General features: G+C 41.9%; 2 protein-coding genes and 1 pseudogene across 2 annotated transcripts; all 3 read left to right on the plus strand.

Moving 5' to 3' along the window:
• Window positions 1-282: 282 nt before the first annotated feature.
• On the plus strand, window positions 283-1,206 carry LOC110123863 (olfactory receptor 1L6-like; annotated as a pseudogene).
• A 5,470-nt stretch (window positions 1,207-6,676) lies between these two features.
• Window positions 6,677-7,618, plus strand: LOC110123832 (olfactory receptor 1G1-like). The gene has a single exon (XM_020872066.2). The coding sequence runs from the start codon at window positions 6,677-6,679 to the stop codon at window positions 7,616-7,618; it is 942 nt and encodes a 313-aa protein (XP_020727725.2).
• An 11,434-nt stretch (window positions 7,619-19,052) lies between these two features.
• LOC110123833 (olfactory receptor 1L4-like) lies at window positions 19,053-19,874 on the plus strand. The gene has a single exon (XM_020872068.2). The coding sequence runs from the start codon at window positions 19,053-19,055 to the stop codon at window positions 19,872-19,874; it is 822 nt and encodes a 273-aa protein (XP_020727727.2).
• The last annotated feature ends 949 nt before the right edge of the window (window positions 19,875-20,823 follow it).

Genomic DNA, 20,823 nt, shown 5'->3' on the forward strand with positions numbered 1-20,823 from the left:
ATATGGATATTACAAGGTTTATCTTTTGGACAAGGAACAGGAATTGAAGCACCCTGTTCAAGATGAGTCAGACACAAAGTTGGAATTGAAATCAAGGTGTGCCAAAACCAATCATATGAAGTTATATCATAGAATATATGGTGGTCTACATGAATGACTTCCCTCATGGGATGCACAAGCTGGAATAAATTATGCAGTATCTCCTCTACCAGACTGAAGACCCCAAGCCATACAATACACACCTAATATTACTTTATATTTTTTATTTGCAGGAGATCACTAATGAGGGGAAACCAGAGCCACATCACTGAATTCCTCCTTCTGGGACTGACCAGTGACCTCAAACAGCAGGTGTGGCTCTTTGCCAGCTTCCTGGCTATGTACCTGGTCAATGTGGGTGGCAACTCGGTCATCATTGCAGCCATCCAGGGGGATGTCCTGCCTCCACACCCCCATGTACTTCTTCCTCTCCAACCTGTCCCTGGTGGACATCTGCTTTACAACTGTCATTGTGCCACAAATGTTAGTGAACATGCCGACTCAGAGGACCATCCTCTTTGCCCAGTGTCTAGCCCAGATGTATTTTTTGTGGTCTTTGGCATCACTGACAGCTTCCTCCTGGCTGCCATGGCCTTGGACCGCTATGTGGCCATCTGCCACCCACTACATTACACCACCACCATGAACCCCAGACGCTGCCTCCAGCTTGTGACAGCATCCTGGCTGGTGTCCCACCTCCATTCACTCACCCACACCGTCCTCATGGCCCGCCTCTCCTTCTGTGGGCCCAACACCATCCACCACTTCTTCTGTGATGTCCAGCCTCTGCTGATGCTCTCCTGCTCTGACACCTCTGTCAACGAGCTCTTGGCCTTCACAGAGGGCTCCTTTGTGATCATGAGTCCCTTCATCTTCATTATCGTCTCTTATGTCTATATCACCCGTGCTGTTCTGAGAGTCCCTTCTGGGAGAGGCAGGTACAAGGTCTTCTCCACCTGTGGGTCCCACCTCACAGTTGTGGCACTATTCTATGGAACTATAATATCTGTGTACATCCGCCTCTCGTCCACCTACTCAGTGATGAAGGTCCGTGTGATCACTGTCATCTATACAGTAGTTATCCCCATGCTGAACCCTTTTATCTATAGCCTTAGGAACAAGGACATGAAACAGGCTATGAAAAAACTGATGAGGAAGACATATTAGCATAACTTCTAGAGTTCACCTCAGCATTCATTCATTCAATATGAACTTATGAAACAGGGACTTCCCTAGTGGTCCAGTGGACAAGACTCTGAACTCCCAAAGCAGGGGACCCAGGTTCGATCCCTGGTCAGAGAACTAGATCCCACATGCCACAACTAAGACCTGGTGCAGCCAAATATAAATAAATACTTTAAAAAAAAAAAAAGAATTTACGAAACATCTGCTCTGTGCTAGGAATTGCATTCAGTTGCATAATGGCAAAATATGAAAATATCGCAAGGCTAAATCAATGGTAGCTCCTGTCTTCAAAATTAATCACAGCTCAGTAAGGGAAAGGAGATGCCTGCAATACAAGGTTGTTATACTTTTGGCAAAAACAAGTAAGACATGAGTATCAATGACCCTCTGTATTACACACACGGTTTTCTTCTTTTCCTTTCATAGTCTCTGGCTCTTGTGTGACACATGTATGACCAGGGCTGTGCAATACACGTCCTTATGGCAAGTAAGGAGAAACTTACTGAGTCAGGTGTTTTAAGTATTAGTTACACAGGTCAACTCACAAATCTTCCCCTATCTCTTTGAAACAGTCCCTCAGAGCTACCTAAAAGATGCCTCCCAGGCTTAAGTTCTCAGTATACTGCTGCTGCTGCTGCTAAGTCACTTCAGTTGTGTCCAACTCTGTGCGACCCCATAGACGGCAGCCCACCAGGCTCCCCCGTCCCTGGGATTCTCCAGGCAAGAACACTGGAGTGGGTTGCCATTTCCTTCTCCAATGCATGAAAGTGAAAAGTGAAAGTGAAGTCGCTCAGTCGTGTCTGAGTATTAGTGACCCCATGGACTGCAGCCCACCAGGCTCCTCCGTCCATGGGATTCTCCAGGCAAGAGTACTGGGGCGCCATTACCTTCTCTGTCTCACTATACTAGCTAGTGGTAAAGAATCCACCTGCCAATACAGGAGATGCAAGAGATGTGGGTTCAACCCCTAAGGTCAGGAAAATCTCCTGGAGAAGGAAACGGCAACCTACTCCAGTATTTTTGTCTGGAAAATTCCACAGACAGAGGAGCCTGGTGGGTTACAGTCCACAGGTTCGCAAAGAGGAGGACACAACTGAGCAACAGAGCACACACATACATATTTCTGCCCAATAAAACATAATTCGCAACTTTTGGGTTCTGCTTCTTCTTTTTTTCGGTAAATACAGAAGCCATGCTTATACAAGCTTCTCCTAGCCAACAATTAAGCATGCCAGGGATACCAAGGCAGGCTTATCTCCAGAGAGTTACAGGACTCTTCTGGTGGAAGATTTTGATTCTAGGACACCATCCCCACCACTCAACGCTGCGTTGGCCTAGTCAAAACTTTCTTGGCACTTTGCTGCAGTCTTCCTATCCCATCCTTTTTTCTTCTCTCTTTTTTTCCACAGGTCTCAAGGTTTGAAAGTTCTCTCTGATTTCTCTTGCCACCTCCTCAACAAATATCTCACATACCAAATCCCACCTTGGCATCTGCTTCTCAGAAGACCCAAACTAACTCATTAACCAATAACTTGCAAACAATTCTACTCATTGGTAGATACCCTATGGAAAGTTGAACAGGCACACCAGGATACTGTACAAAAATTCGTGAGTGCAGACATTCCAAATGGAATAAACTGATGTTCTGACCTCATTTATTGTGCTTTTCCTGTCTCACCTATGAAGCAATCTAACAACTTAGTACAAAAGAAATAAGGAGGAAAATTCCAGTTCTCTAGCCTTTTCTGCTAAAGTAATAAAGGTTAGGCTGTCACTAAAATATCAGTAGTAGAACAAAAGAATGATAAATGATTGTTATTGTGGAGTTGTTCTCTTTAGAGGATGGTGGTCTGAAAGTTTTTCCAATTTCCCTGCAGAAATGATTTTAAGAAAAAGTTAACAATGGAAAATGTCTTTTTTTCCTCATTTTTTAATGACAAAAAGAGGAGTTCTACCTGAGATAAAGAATGTTTTGGGAGGAAATGCCAGAAACCTGGCAACAAACTCAAATGTCCACTAAGAACGGAATGGAGGGACTTCCCTGGTGTCCAATGTTAAGACTCTGTGTTTCCACTGCAGGAGGCACATGTTTGATCCCTGGTCTGGTAACTAAGATTCCACGTGTCGCATGGCTCAGTCAAAAAGGAAAAAAAGATAAAAATGGATAATATAGTACAACCACACAATATAATTAGAGTCCACACTCCCTTAGCTGCAGTTCTAAAATTCAACTGCATCACTTTGCTGTACTGCAGAAATTAACACATTATAAATCAGCTGTACTTCAATTAAAAAAAAAAAGATGACCTGTAGCTACAAGCACTAATAGAAATGAGAAAGTACTAATATAAACAGTTCAGAAAGAAAGAAGTGAAAGAAGCAAAATGATTCCAGTCATGTGAAAGACAAAAATAGGGAAACAATACACAAGTTATGTGTGTGTGCAGAGTTGCTGCCATATGTGTGCGTGTTTGTGTGTGTACACTCAGTAGTGTCTGACTCTTTGCCATCCCCTGGACTGTAGCCCACCAAGCTCCTCTGTCCATGGAATTTTCCAGTCAAGGACACTGGAGCAGGTTGCCACTTTTTACTCTAGCATAGCAAAACTATAAGAAAACTATTCCCATATAGCTTATAAACTCTTCTTCATATATGATGTACTTCAAAATTTTATAAATATAAAGAAAATCCTGTATATAGAAATGTCCCTTTTACTTAGCAGATTTTTATAAATAAGCTTTATCTCTACCCGTTGGAGTCACAGGGAACAACCTGTTCTATGTATTGAACTGTAGAAATTTGAAGACAATGATTGCATGGCCCACACTTCATCAAATCTCTTTAGTTTCATTTGTTACTATTTATTTTCTGGAACATGATAGGTGTTCTTTATAAGGATTTGAGTTAGAGCGTGTGGACTTCATGGTAGATTAGGGTTGGGGGTGATGGAGCTCTCTCCCTCCTATACCCAGGGGAAGGGCATCGGGTACAGTGCTATCAGGATTCCCAGGCCTGCTCAGTCTGACACTGCCAAGACTCAGGACTCCAGGGCCCCAAGGGGACAGCTGAGAGGCTGGACTTTTGCCCCATCTTGTCTCTAACTAAGAGATCAGGGAGTGAGTCCCAGGAGGTACTCCATATGAAAAGCCCACAGCTCCTCCTAGCCTCTGTACCTGAGGACAGACTGCTCCAGCCCTGGGTCTTTAGTCTGTGCTGCTGTTACAGGGAAGGAAGAAAACTGAGGTACTAGCCAGTCCTCTTTAGGAGAAGACAGGTAGGCAAACCAAACAAGTGAGGCAGACCCAACACCTGGTGATGGTGACAAGATCGGAGGATGGTCAGAATTTCCAGGTAAGACCTGAGTGGTAGAGGTTGGAGACATTGGTCAACACACACACACACACACACACACACACACATCTCCTCCCCTATTCCTTATTGCCCCTTCCTTACTCTCAGCCAAATACTTCCCTGGTGGTTCAGACGATAAAAAAATTCTGCCTGCAGTGTGGGAGACCTGGGTTCAATCCCTGGGTTGGGAAGATCCCCTGGAGAAGGGAACAGCTACCCACTCCAGTATTCTGGCCTGGAAAATTCCATGGGCAGAGGAGATGGCAGGATACAGTCCATAGAGTTGCAAAGAGTTGGACCCGATTGAGCGACTTTCCCTCAAATACAACCTGGCTCTCTTATCCATCATGAGGAGGGTCTTGATTTAATATTCATGATCCTCTAGAGAGTCTAGCCTGAAGTCAGTGTAGATTAGTGGTCCCCAAGCCCCTGGCAGAGGCCAAGACATTGTAGTTGTAATAACAGTGCTCAGGTCCCCTACATGATGCCCGGACAATTCACTCACAGCTCACTCTGCCCTGAGTGACTTTCAGAATCCCTGCACCCCTGATAGTTCAGAAAGCCTTAGTCATCTTCTTAACTTCAGTCCCAGAATGATGTGAAGTAGGCTTATTTAGGCTCATTTTACAACCGGGGTTCTTATAAGTTAAATGTTTTCCACCAAGATGGTACAACTGGGACTCAAACCTGGGTCTGCACATGTCACAGTGGATGCTTTGTTATGGTACTCCTAGGTCAGACCATTGCCACCCAAGGTGATGATGACACTGTTGACAGTGGCATGTACAATTCCATATATGAAATTTTACAGGTTTCAAAGCCCAACTTCCCACAGACCATGACCAACTCCAACATGCCCAGGACTGAAGGAGTTTCCTGGAAGTGGGAAGTGGGATGTTCCATTTTGAAAGCAGGAAAGTCCTGGACAAACATAGAGGACTAGTTGGTTGCCCCAGAAAGCATCCTCCTTTTGTTAACTCCATCAAGAGAAAACAATATCAGAGGAAGCTGTATTTGAGGATCACTTGATATGAACCATTGTTCTAGCTCAGTACAATCCTTATCTAATTCAGTCCTGACCACCGTACTGTTGGTCACCAGGTTCCATTTTATCTACTACTGATTCTAGGACTATTAGTAACTATTATCACAGTTTATTGAAGACCTATTCCATGCTACTGCTTTGAATATATCATCTTATTGATGAGCTACAGTAAGTACATGAAGTATGCACATAATTTACAGATGAGGAAATTGAAGCAAAAAGAAAATAGGATGTGGACTTTGCAAAGGATTACACAGCCAGAAAATAAGTCCATCCAGTCTGTAGGACATCAAAGCCAACATTCCTAAAGACTGAAGGTGTTGACAATGCTGACAATGATAACTCTTGTTTGTCAAATATCTTTGAGCTTATAAAGTAATCTCATCCACATTAGCTTATTTGATGGATCTTCAAAAGAAAAAGAGGATATTCCCATCATATGAAGAATATCTGAGGGACAGTTATGATCTTTCTATATAATTAGTATCCCTTCTCTACTCCTCAACAAAGCACACATATGAGACAAAGAGAGAGAGAGAGAGAGAGAGAGAGAGGACTATCCTTAAGAATTTTCTAGTAAATGCATAGCCCCATGATATCTTTTTTTTCCATTTATTTTTATTAGCTGGAGGCTAATTACTTTACAATATTGTAGTGGTTTTTGTCATGCATTGACATGAATCAGCCATGGATTTACATGTGTTCCCCCATCGTGATATCTTACTCAAACTTCACAAGCCTGTGAAACTGATAGCTTTCCTATTTGAAAAAATAGGCATGAACTAAGACTTGGGAATTTTCTTCCCAGCTAATCTCCAGTTCAACCCTCAACCAGAAAGTCTACAGGATGACCAAGAATCCAACTAAAATGCAGAGTTTCCCAACAAGTCTCCCAATCACTGTGCTTAGCTCTCACATATGTACATGTTTACATGCCCACCAGCAAGAGACACTTATACATCTCTGTGACCTTTGAAAAAAACACAGGAAACAGACAAAGGCTTTGAACGATATAAGTTTTTGAAGCAATATTTTCCTTGCATTTGTCTCCTTCAAATGAGCATTACAAATGAAACCAGTATCTCTGACTTCCTGCTCCTCGGCTTCTCTCAACACACAAAGCATCAGCCTCTCCTGTTTGGGCTCTTCCTGGCCATGTACCTGGTCACCATTCTGGGGAACCTGCTCATCATCCTGGCCATCAGCTCTGATACCCACCTCCACACCCCCATGTACTTCCTCCTGGCCAACCTGTCCTTCACCGACACCTGCTTCTCCTGCACCATCGTCCCCAAGGTGCTGCTCAACATCCACACACAGCACTACACCATCTCCCACACTGGGTGCCTCGTGCAGATGTTCTTCTTCATGGAACTGACTCTGCTGGATGACTTCCTGCTGGCTGTGATGGCCTATGACCGCTATGTGGCCATCTGCCTTCCTCTCCACTACACCACCATCATGGGGCCCCAGCGCTGCCTGCTGCTGGTCGCCGCATCCTGGCTCAGCTCCTACCTCCTGGCCTTCTGCCTCTGCCTCCTCATGTCTCAGTTCTCCTTCTGTGCCTCCCATTCCATACCACACTTCTTCTGTGACCTTCTCCCTCTCCTCAAACTTGCCTGCTCAGACACTCGCATCTTTCAGCTCATGATGTTTGCAGAGGCAGCCCTCTCAGGAGTGGTCCCTCTCACCTGTGTCCTGGTCTCTTATGCCCACATCATCCACACCATCCTCAGGATCCCCTCTGCTGGGGGGAAGCACAAAGTCTTCTCTACCTGCGGCTCTCACCTCGCAGTGGTCACTCTCTTCTATGGGGCACTCTTTCTGGTGTATTTCCAGCCCTCATCCTCCTATTCAGCAGACACTGGGATGGCAGCATCTGTGGTGTACACGATGGTCACCCCCATGCTGAACCCCTTTATCTACAGCCTGAGGAACAGACACATGAAGGGAGCTTTGTGCAGATTCTTCAGCTGGGGAAAACATTCTACTCTGTAAAATGTCCTGAACCAGATTAGGAGCTCAGGTTCTGTGACATGCCTTCTTTGTGGGTGTCTTTGTTGTCATTTTGAAAAACTCAGATTCAATTAGGCTGATGCTCAGCATCATAAGCAGGTTTTAAAGATGGAGAATGTCTGACTTGCAGGACTGGAATATGATCAGCTGGCCAAGGACAGAGATAAAGCCTGGAAGAGGAGTGACCAGAAATCCCTGCAAGGTGACTTGATTACTGGATATAGGTGACCAAGCAGATTCAAACCAGACAGTGGGAATCATCAAAGGATGGTATCAGACAAAATACAGGTTCTTGGAGGACGCCCAAGTACCAATTAAGTCTATAGTTAACCTGTGCATTCAGCTATAAGAAATACTGACAATATCTGGAAGGTTCAAGTGCCTGAGCTTCAGAGACCACTACCACGCCCATATTTGGAAAAAAAGGGATTCGACCACACAGGGAGAAAACTGAACCAGAAGACATACTCTTTGCTGGGAATAAGTGAGGAAGACTAATTCTAGAAGAGGAAACCTGAAACACGTAGATGGTGGTGGCTGGTCCAAAATCATATACTTGGGATTAGAACTAAGTCTGTGACAGTGAGTGACTATGAGTTATTGGACAGATTCATGATTTTCCTCTGATACTCTGACTTATTTTGCTTTTCTGTACTTCAGAAAAAAAATATTATAGCAAATTTGTAAGACATACAAATAGAAAAAAGAAGAAACATTCACTATCCTTTTGTCTTTTACTTTGATGAGAAAATATTGGACATACAATTATATAACTTTTTGCTTAACTTTACAACACAAGTTGTTTCCACATTATTGTTGCTGTTGTTCAGTCACTAAGTCATGTCCTACTCTTTATGACCCCATGGACTGCAGCACACCAGGCTTCTCTGTCCATCACTTATCTCTCTGAGTTTGCTGAAACTCATGTTCATTGAGTTGGTGATGCCATCCAACCATCTCATCCTTTGTTGTCCCCTTCTCCTCCTGCCCTCAATCTTTCCAAGCATCAGGGTCTTTTCTAATGAGTCAGTTATTCGCATCAGGTGGCCAAAGTATTGGAGTTTCAGCTTCAACATCAGTCCTTCCAATGAACATTCAGGGCTGAATTCCTTTAGGATGGACTGGTTGGATCTCCAACAGGTTGCAGTTGGTTGCAGTCCAAGTGACTTTGAGAGTCTTTTCCGACACCACAGTTCCAAAGCATCAATTCTTCAGTGCTCAGCTTTCTTTATGGTCCAACTCTCACATCCATACATGACCAGTGGAAAAACCATAGCTTTGATTAGATGGACCTTTGTTGGCAAAGTAATGTTTCTGCTTTTTAATATGCTGTCTAGGTTCATCATAGCTTTTCTTCCAAGGAGCAAGAATCTTTTAATTTCATGGCTGCAGTCACCGTCTGCAGTGATTTTGGAGACCAAGAAAAAAAAGCCTCTCACTGTTTCCATTGTTTCCCCATCTATTTCCCATGAAGTGATGGGACCGGATGCCATGATCTTAGTTTTCTGAATGTTGAGTTTTAAGCCAACTTTTTCCCTCTCCTCTTTCACTTTCATCAAGAGGCTCTTTAGTTCTTCTTCACTTTCTGCCATAAGGGTGGTGTCATCTGCATATCTGAGGTTACTGATATTTCTCCCAGCAATCTTGATTCCAGCTTTTGCTTCATCCAGCCTGGCATTTCGCATGATACACTCTGCATATAAGTTAAATAAGCAAGGTGACAGTATATATCATTTGTCTCTGTCCTCTCCATATCTTATTGTTCACATTTTCTCATGAATGTAACTAATATGATAGCCAAAGTGGTATATCATTAATTTTGTTTCAATATATTTGATTATTGATGAGGGAACTATTTTTTCTTGAGTCCCTTAACCAATTTTTTTAAAATTCTCTTATCATTTATTTGTGTCATCTGCCTATTATTTTTGAGAATTTTTTATTGGCTTTTCTGGACCTGTCTATATTAAAGATATTATATCTTTGTCTTCTTTGTCTTGGTAATGTTCCTAGTTAATTCTTTATCTCTTAACCATGAGACTTATTTACTACAAGCAAGTTTTTTTTTACATTGTCAAGACATCTTAATTGTAACTCCTTTTACTAGAGTTTTATTTTAAACTATTTTCCTTTACAGAATACATGCAAATATTCAACTTTTTCATTTTCTTGTAGAATAAAGTATTTTTAATATCAGACACACAGTAGTTTAGAATGAAATCATATTGTTAAAGTGGTTCTCTCTAACAAAGAATGGCATTACCTCTGATGTTAAAATAAGGAAGATATTATGAACAATGTTATAGAACATATTTTAAGTTTAGGTTAAATAGAAAATTTCTGTAAAATATATAACTCATCAAAACAAATCTAGTAAGAAATAGAAAACCTGAATATAGGTTAGACCTATAGCATTACTTTAGACCTATAGGCATTAGGGAAATTGAATCAATAGCCAAAAACTTTTCCTGAAAGAAAAATTCAGGCCCAGATACTTGTAATAGTTTTATGAATAATTCAAGAGAAAAAATAATGCCTGATTTGCTAAATTCTTTCAGATAATAGAAAATAAGGGAATAATTCCCTTTTGGAGATACCCTGATACTAAAGTTAATGAGAACACTGCAAAAAAAGTACAATAACAGGCTGATCTCATTCATGAAATAAATATACCAATTCAAAGCAAATTATTAGTAAGCAGATAATTAAACAATGCAGAGAAACTGTGAGGTTATCATTTTCAAGGAGTTTTCCCAGGAATACATAGTTGATTTAACATTCAAAAATCAATCAAAGTCACTCTTTTATAAAACAAAGAACAAAAATCATATGAGGCAAGAATATCACCTCAATAGATGAAAGGAAAATAATTTTGTATAACTCAACATATGTTAATTAAAATGTGCTATTACAAATAGACATAGAAGCAAAATTTCCTAATCTGAAAAATGAGTTCTTTTTCAAATTACAGCAGATGTAATATGTTACATTTCTATAAAATATATAACTATAAAATATGTAATAATAATTACACATTTAATTCCTTCTCATAAATGAGCAACAAGACAAAATATCAGCTCTCACCACAACTATCCCACATTGCACATGATGTCACATCCAGTGAAATAGGATAAAAAAATAAATAAAAGATACAAATTCTCTAAGGAAAGAAACAAAAGTGCATTTTACTCACATGTGACAGTTTCATATTATTACAATTCAAACCTGTCTATATAGGAACCATTCAAATTATTAGGTGTTTTGAACAAAAACAAACTATAAATAGAACCTCCACTCTCACTTCACAACATACACAAAAATCAGTTCTACAGTAGCTACAGCACTAATTGTGAAAAGCAAAATTGCAAAGGTTTTAAAAGAAAATGCTGAAATATACCTTCCTGAGCAAAGGGAAGGATGGACTTCATACACCAGACACAAGTGAAGCATTAAAATGAAAGGAAAGTATTAATGAATTCAATTCATTGAAATTTAAACTATTTACTTAGCATACAAGATTGTAAGAAGAGTGAAAGGACACACCATAAAGACAGAGGAAATATTTGTAATACATATAATGCACAAGGGACTGGTATCTAGAATATTTAAATGGTTCTATAAATAAATTAGAATGAAACAGACAAATAAGTGGGAAAATGAACAAAAGTGTATGCAAGCACTTTCAAAATTAGAAATAAAAATGCTAATAAGTATTTTAAAGGTACCCAGCCTCATCATTTTTTTAAATTTATGCCTGTGCTGGTTCTTTGTTGCTTCATGGGCTTTTCTTAGTTGTGGCGAGCGGGGAATATTCTCTAGTGTGGGACACAGGCTCCTCATTGCGGTGGCTTCTCTTCTCACGGAGCACAGACTCTCGGGCACTCGGGCTTCAGTAGTTGCACCACATGGACTCAGTAGTTGTGGCTCCCGGCTCCAGAGCACAGGCTCAGTAGTTGTGGCTTAGTTGCTCCACACCATGTGGGATCTTCCTTGACCAGGGATCGAACCTATGTCTCTGGCATTGGCAAAAGGATTCTTTACCCCTGAGCCACCAGGGAAGCTCCCTAACCTCATTATTAATCACTGAAATATAAAATCAAACTGTCAGGAGATGCCCCACAATACACAAGCACCAAATGACTATAATGAAAAAGGCTAACACCACCAAGTGTTACCAAGAATGAGCTACCACCACAATCTCACCTATTGCCTGATGGAAGTGTAACTCTGTACAATCTCTTTGGAAGTCAACTTGCTATTGTATATTAAAATTGAAGATGTAGATATCCTATAACCATGAAATTCCACTCCTAGGTATGCATGAAAGAGAAAGAAATGCATGCGTGCAGCAAGAAACATATACAGGAATGGTCCTCTCAGTATTTCTCCAAATAACATGAAACAACTTTCCTTTCAAGAATAGCTTGCATGATGAATGTGTGGTACCATCATATAATGTAGCAATGGAAGTGAACTAACAGCCAGTACCTAAAGCTGTCCAGATGACCTCACAAAAGGAAACTGAACAAAAGAACCAGAAAAGAGAATACATAATACATGAGGGCATTTATATAAAGTTCTAAACTAGGCAAAACTAAAATAAAACATTAGAAAGTTGGAAGGGATCACTTTACTTTGAGACGGGAAGAGAAATGATGAGCAGGATACACAAAAGAAGTTTCCACCATGCTGGCAACATTCTGCTTCTGAATTTGAGAAGTGATAAGTAGATGACTGGGTTCTAATAACGTCTTAGGTAGTATGCTAAGAGAAATAAGACAGACAGAGAAAGATAAATGCTATAGGATATCACTTACATGTGGAATCTAAAAATTACAACAAACTAGGGAAGCGACTTAGCAGCAGCAGTAGCAGTGAATAATACAAAAATGCAGTAGACTCACAGATACAGAGGACAAACTAGTGGTTACAAGTGAGAAGGAGAGAGATGGGGAGTATAGAGAAGGGGGAATGAGAGGCAGGCAGAAAGTATTAGGTGTAAGATGGGCTCAAGGATGTACTGAACAACACAGAATATAACCAGTATTTTATAATAACTGTAAATGGAAAGAAACCTTTAAAATTGTATAAAAAATTTTAATTAAAGATCAAAATAATTTTTTCCAAAAAAATCCTATCTTGGAGCAACCACTCATCAATCAATTAATAAAGGATTGACTCATATACTATTTAAGTTAAGTGATGAGTGAATAGACATTAATTTTATTAACATTCTTAACAGAATATACGTGTTTTATACATTCTTTTATGTGGAAGATACATTTAAATGAAAACAAATAAATATACGCAGGTATTGATTTCTGTTTAGAAATAAATGATTAGGCACCTTGGGCCCAGTAGAAAATCTAAATATTATTCATATCTTGGCTCTCTGAGATCATTAAATAGGATGTTTCTTCTTCTACATGACTTTAAAGGCAAAGATGGTGACCCCTAATCTATTTCTGCCTTTATTTTTTCTTATTTTCTGGGACATATTGTATTACATCCATGGGGACAGGGGTCTAATTAGAAAGTGTGGACTCCAGGACAGAGAAGCACACGTTCAAGGTTAAGGTGGGAGGATGGATCCATGCTATACTTCAGCCAAGGAAGAAACCAAGGATGCTGCCACGGAGCACAGCCTGGTCCATCTGAATGGAATTATCACTGATACCGCCGGGGCACTGGGGGCCACCATCCAGAGGGGACAGTTGGCAGGTTGGACAGCTGCCCCATCGTGTCTCTAACTAGGAGGTCTGGGATCAGATCCCAGAAGACACTGCCTGTGAAAAGGCAGCTGCTCCCCCTGCCTCCTGTGCCTGAGAACCACTAATGACCTGAGCCTTCAGTCTGTGCTGTTCCTACTCAGAAGGAAGGGCTCTGTGTCTCCAGCCATAACTTCTTGGGGAGACAGCTGGGTAGCAAACCCAACCTTCGGCGTGAAATGGTCACAGATGGAGGCTGGTCAGCACTTCCAGGTGAGAACAGAGGCTTAGCGATCAGGAGAGGGAACACAGTCTACTGAAGGCCAACTGTGTGCACATTCATTCACAAACACACACACACAAACTCATATTCACACTTATATTCACACAACCCTTAGAGTCTCTCTTGTTTCCTCTTTGCCACTTTCTTCTACATCCTTATCTGCCAATCATTTTCTGGATCTTTGATGACCATGAGGGGCACCCAGTTCTGGGGTTCATCACATCCCTGAAGGCGCAGGCTGAAAGCACTGTGGAGAACGGGTCTCAGAGCATCCTTCCCCCAGCCCCATCAGTGACCATCACACAGCACCTGTGCAAGAACAGCGCACAATTCACCCTGGTCAGGCGGAACAGCCTGGCTCCTGGAATCACTCTCAGCCACTACACCAAGTCAGTGCCAGAAATGCACTCTCTGCTTCCTTTTACATTTATCAAACTCAGTTGCTTGCTTCTTTCTATTAAAATAATGCAAACTAAATTATTTTAGATAAAATCATTTATTCCCATTATGGGTGCTGTGTGCTCAGTCACTCAGCCATGCCTGACTCTTTGAGATCCCACAGATTACTGCCCACCAGGCTCCTCTGTCCATGGAAATATCCAGGCAAAAATACTGGCGTGGGTAGCCATTTCCTTCTCCAGGGGATCTTCCTGACCCAGGGATTGAACCCATGTCTCCTGTGTCTCCTGCATTGACAGGCGAAGTTATTAAAGAACTCTTATGATTAAGTCATTTGATCCAGTTTCCACATGGTCTCCAGATGCCAAAACAAAAGCTTTGCCATTGACAGTTCTGAGTAGAATTAGAGGAGGTGCTGCTATGCTGATGATATTGGTGATGATGATGACTTTTTACTGACATTTCACTACCTACAACCTCAAGATGCAGGCAGTGACCTGGACTCAACAACACCTATGCAGCCTATTTCATTAAAAATAGCAAAAATAATAACAGATCATATTCATTGAGCACTTACTATGTGTCAGCTTTGATCTAAATAGTATATTTTTTGTCAAATTTAATACTTGTTACCATGCTCTGTGGGCTTCCCAGGTGTCACAGTTGTAAAAAATCAACCTGCCAATGCAGGAGACACAAGAGACCCAGGTTCAATCCCTTGGTTGAGAGAAGGAAATGGCAACCCAATCAGTACTCTTTCCTGGAAAATTCTATGGATAGAGGAGTTTGGTGGACTATAGTCCTTGGGGTCGACAGAACCGGGCACAACTGAGTGACGGAGCATATACACTGCCACTCTATGTAGTAAACTCTATCATTATCCCATTTAAGCCAATGAGGAAACTGAAGCTGAAAAAGCTGATGACTTTCTCAAGATCTCATCAAGATTAAAGAGTGAGAAAATTCTGTCAGACTGCAGAGGTATATATTTATTCATTACCCTAAACAAACATGGCATGGACACCTGCTGCCACTGACTGACCTAGCATTCTTCCTCCACAACATCGTGGCTCATTCCAATATCACATCCTGACTGCACATCATGAATCCTGAAGAAACTGCAACCAACACAATTCGGATTCTTCAACCATCCTATCAGGTAGGTTATTATCTATATCTGATAGAAGCAAGGCAGAACTCAACGGGAATAAAAATTTCACAAAGATTAAAAGGCATGTGAGGAGCAGAGCAGCACAGCATATCCTCTAGGGCTTTTACACCCACCCTGTGTCCCAGGTTCACACTTCATCACCTGGTACTAAAAGGACAGTAACATCACTGTCCTTAGGAGCATCCTGCCCTGCACATACGTTATCTCAGTTATAATTTCAGTGAGTCTGTTCTGAAGAATTGATGCTTTTGAACTGTGGTGTTGAAGAAGACTCTTGAGAGTCCCTTGGGCTGCAAGGAGATCCAACTAGTCCATCCTAAAGGAAATCAGTCCTGCATATTCATTGGAGGGACTGATGTTGAAGCTGACTCATTGGAAAAGACCCTGATGCTGGGAAAGATTGAGGGCAGGAGAAGAAGGGGACGACAGAGGATAAGATGGTTGGATGGCATCACCAACTCAATGGACATGGGTTTGGGTGGACTCTGGGAGTTGGTGATGGACAGGAGGCCTAGCACATTGCAGTTCATGGGGTTGCAAAGAATCGGACACAACTGAGTGACTGAACTGAAGTAGTTGCACGTAGTACAAAACAGGAGACAGAGATTCAGTGTAAAGTAATTAACCAAAGACAGACTGAGCATAGGGAACAGAGAAAACATTCCTATCCCACATCCAGATGTCAGAGCTCAGATGTTAAAACATAAGATGTTGATGAGCAGGTTGATGATGAGAATCAGTTCACTCAGTCATGTCCAACTCTTTATGACACCATGGACTGCATCACGCCAGGCTTCCCTGTCCATCACCAACTCCCAGAGCTTGCTCAAGCTCATGTCCACTGAGTCACTGATGCCATCCAACCATCTCATCCTCTGTCTTTCCCTTTCCTTCCTGCCTTCAGTCTTTCCCAGCCTCAGGGTCTTTTCATATGAGTCAGATCTTTGCACCAGGTGGCCAAATATTGGAGTTTCAGTATCAGTCCTTCCAATGAACACCCAGGACTGATCTCCTTTAGGGTGGAGTGGTTGGGTCTCCTTGCAGTCCAAGGGACTCTCAAGAGCCTTCTTCAACACCACAGTTCAAAAGCATCAACTGTTTGGCACTCAACTTTCTTTATGGTTCAACTCTCACATCCATACATGACTACTGGAAAAACCATAGCTTTGACAATACGGACCTTTGTTGGCTAAGTAATGTCTCTGCTTTTTAATGCGTTGTCTAGGTTCATCATAGCTTTTCTTCCAAGGAGCAAGCATCTTTTAATTTCATGGGTGCAGTCACCATCTGTAGTGATTTTGGAGCCCCCCAAAATTGAAGTCTCTCATTATTTCCATTGTTTCCCCATCTATTTGCCATGAAGTGATGGAACCAGATCCCATGATCTTAGTTTTCTGAATGTTGAGTTTTAAGCCAACTTTTTCATTCTCCTCTTTCAATTTCATCAAGAGGATCTTTACTTCTTCTTCACTTTCTGCTATAAGGGTAGTATCATCTGCATATCTGAGGTTATTGATATTTCTCCCAGAAATCTTGATCCCAGCTTGTGCTTCATCCAGGCTGGCATTTCACATGATGTACTCTGCATATAAGTTAAATAGGCAGGATGACAGTATACAGACTTGACACACTCCTTTTCCTATTTGGAACCAGTCTGTTGATCCATGTCTTGTTCTAACTGTTGCTTCTTGACCTGCATATAGATTTCTCAAGAGGCAGGTCAGGTGGTCTGGTTTTCCCATCTCTTGAAGAAGTTTCCACAGTTTGTTGTGATCCATTCAGTCAAAGGCTTTGGTGTAATCAATAAAGTAGAAGTAGATGTTTTTCTGGAACTCTCTTGCTTTTTTTGATGATCCAATGGATGTTGGCAATTTGATTTCTGGTTCCTCTGCCTTTTCTACATCTGGAAGTTCTCAGTTCATGTACTATTGAAGCCTGGCTTGGAGAATTTTGAGCATTACTTTGCTAGCATGTGAGATGAGTGCAATTGTGCAGTAGTTTGAACATTCTTTGACAATGCCTTTCTTTGGGATTGGAATGAAGACTGAGCTTTTCCCATCTTGTGGCCACTGCTGAGTTTTCCAAATTTGCTGGCATATTGAGTGCAGCACTTTCACAGCACCATCTTTTAGGATATGAAAGAGCTCAACTGGAATTCCATCACCTCCACTAGCTTTGTTTGTAGTGATACTTCCTAAGGCCCACTTGACTTCGCATTCCAGGATGTCTGGCTCTAGGTGAGTGATCACACCATTGTGATTATCTGAGCTGTGAAGATTTCTTTTTTTGTATAGTTCTGTGTATTCTTGCCACTTCTTAATATCTTCTGCTTTTGTCAGGTCCATACCATTTCTGTCCTTTATTGTGCCCATCTTTGCATGAAATGTTCCCTTGGTATCTCTAATTTTCTTGAAGAGATCTCTAGTCTTTCCCATTCTGTTGTTTTCCTCTATTTCTTTGCATTAATCACTGAGAAAGTCTTTCTTATCTCTCCTTACTATTCTCTGGAACTCTGCATTCAAATGGGTATATCTTTCCTTTTCTCATTTGCCTTTCACTTCTCTTTTTTTTTTCTCAGCTATTTGTAAGGCCTCCTCAGACAACCATTTTGCCTTTTTGCATTTCTTTTTCCTAGGGATGGTCTTGATCACTGCCTCCTGTATGGTGTCACCAACTTCCATCCGTAGTTCTTCAAGCACTCTATCAAACCTAATCCCTTGAATCTATTTGTCACTTCCACTGTATAATCATAAGGGATTTTATTTCGATCATATCTGAATGGTTTAGTGGTTTTCCCTACTTTCTTCAGTTTAAGTCTGAATTTGGCAATAAGGGATTCATGATCTGAGCCACAGTCAGCTCCCAGTCTTATTTTTGCTGACTGTATAGAGCTTCTCCATCTTCAGCTGCAAAGAATATAATCAATCTGATTTCGATGTTGACCATCTGGTGATGCCTGTGTGTAGAATCTTCTCTCGTGTTGTTGGAAGAGGGTGTTTGCTATGACCAGTGCATTCTCTTGGCAAAACTCTGTTAGTCTTTGCCCTGCTCCATTTTGTATTCCAAGGCCACATTTACCTGTTACTCCAGGTTATCTCTTGACTTCCTACTTTTGCATTCCAGTCCCCTATGATGAAAAGGACATCTTTTTTCGGTGTTAAGAATGATGTGCCCTTAATGAAAAGGTGCTTTTTAGTTCACAGGGTTCTCATGATGACACCAACTCACTGATAGGACAGGAAAGGGGGCCATAATACTCCCGGCACAGAGACCCCAATGTCTCATCTGGCTCCTCTCTGAAGAAATTAACCCTCCTTCCATCTCCTCAGTATGTGCTCAACACTCAGACACAAACACACAGAGCTCCTTGTTTAGCCCACTAGTATATGCATGAATCCCAAATGAGCTCTACAATAAGACAGTGAAATTTAAATGGCTATTCTATAGTTTTCAAGGATTTATTTTGAAAAGATTCTTCCTGGTGAATCCCAGTTCAGTCTCATTCAGACCACCCATGGGGAAAACCTGCCACATTACAGGAGTGTAGAACCCAGACTACATCTCTACCCTGATGCCTCCTCATCAGATTCCACAGTCCTCCTATTTGTACATATTTGAAAACTACCATTTACACCTACTAGTGAATGCCAATCAGTTCCTCAAGAAATAGAGAAAACGGACCAAAGTTCATGGACTCTGTAACACTGAGAGCCTATCTTTGTTTAAATAAGATTCTGTTCCAATTTCTCTGTTTTTGAGGAAATTAGAAACCAAACCAGCATCTCTGACTTCCTGCTCCTGGGCTTCTCTCAGCAACCAGAGCAGCAGCCTCTCCTGTTTGGGCTCTTCCTGGCCATGTACCTGGTCACCGTGCTGGGGAACCTGCTCATCATCCTGGCCATCAGCTCTGACCCCCGCCTCCACACCCCCATGTACTTCTTCCTGGTCAATCTGTCCTTCACTGACACCTGCTTCTCCTGCACCATCGTCCCCAAGGTGCTGCTCAACATCCACACACAGCACTACACCATCTCCTACACTGGGTGCCTCATACAGATGTTCTTCTTCATGGAACTGACTCTGCTGGATGACTTCCTGCTGGCTGTCATGGCCTATGACCGCTATGTGGCCATCTGCCTTCCTCTCCACTACACCACCATCATGGGGCCCCAGCGCTGCCTGCTGCTGGTCGCCGCATCCTGGCTCAGCTCCCACCTCCTGGCCTTCTCCCTCTGCCTCCTCATGTCTCAGTTCTCCTTCTGCGCCTCCCATGCCATCCCACACTTCTTCTGTGATGTACCCCCACTCCTGAAACTTGCCTGCTCAGACACTCGCATCTTTCAGGTCACCATGCTAACTGAAGCTGTTCCCTCGGGTCTGATTCCTCTCACCTGTGTCTTAGTGTCATATGCCCACATCATCCTCACCGTCCTCAGGATCCCATCTCCTGGGGGGAAGCACAAAGTCTTCTCCACCTGCGGCTCTCACCTGACAGTGGTCACTCTCTTCTACGGGACACTCTTTCTGGTGTATTTCCAGCCCTCATCCTCCTACTCAGCAGACACTGGGATGGCAGCATCTGTGGTGTACACGATGGTCACCCCCATGCTGAACCCCTTTATCTACAGCCTGAGGAACAGACACATGAAGGAGGCTTTGTGCAGGTTCTTCTGTTGAGGAAAATGTTCTGCTCAGTAAAAGGTCCTGTCCCAGATTAAAAGCACAGACTAATCACCTGCTTCCTAGACTTCTTCACTGTAACTTTGAAAAACTCCGGTTCAAAGCAGGTTGGGTTCAGCATCACAAATGGGTTTAAAGATGGAGAATGCCTAACCTGGATGGACTGGAATACAATCATCTAGCCAAGGACAGGGACAAAGCCTGGGAATGAGGTGACCAGCAGTCCCTGCAGGTGACTTGATTACTGAAGATAAGTGCCAAGCAGATTCGAACCAGAGAGTGGGAATCATCAAAGAAGAACATCAGGCAGCATACAGGTTCTTGGAGGAAGCCCAAGTGTCAACTCAGTCTATAGCTAACCTGTCCATTCAACTACAAGACGCTGACAATATCTGGAAGCGTTAAGTGTCTGAGTTTCAGGGACCATTTCCAAGTCCATCTTTGGAAATGGTTCACTTATAGGGATACAGCTATACAGGGAGAATGCTGACCGGAAGACATCCTATTTGCTAGGAATAACGAGCAAGAATAATTCTAAGAGAGGAAAGCTGGAACAGGGTAGAGTGGCAGCCGGTCCAAAATCATACACCTGACATTAGAACTAAGACTGTGATTGGGAGTGATTATGAATTACTGGAATTTTTTTTTTACTTTTAAGCTGTGGCTTATTTCATTTTTCTATACTTCAGAGAAAAATATTTATTCATTATAGCAAGTTTGTAAAACATAAAAATAGCAAAAAGAAAAAAAGAAAGCATTCACTATCCCTACATTTAAAGACAACCGCTGATGAATATTCACATCATTTCCCTCCTGTCCTTTATAGTTCCTTTTGTCTCTTTACTGTGCTGAGAAAATACTGGACATACAATTATATAAGTTTTTGCCTAACTTTATAATACAAGCTATACTGAGAGTCCCTTGGACAGCAAGGAGATCAAACCAG

This window comes from Odocoileus virginianus, chromosome 2 (genome assembly GCF_023699985.2).
Source record: "Odocoileus virginianus isolate 20LAN1187 ecotype Illinois chromosome 2, Ovbor_1.2, whole genome shotgun sequence".
NCBI classification, from domain to species: domain Eukaryota; kingdom Metazoa; phylum Chordata; class Mammalia; order Artiodactyla; family Cervidae; genus Odocoileus; species Odocoileus virginianus.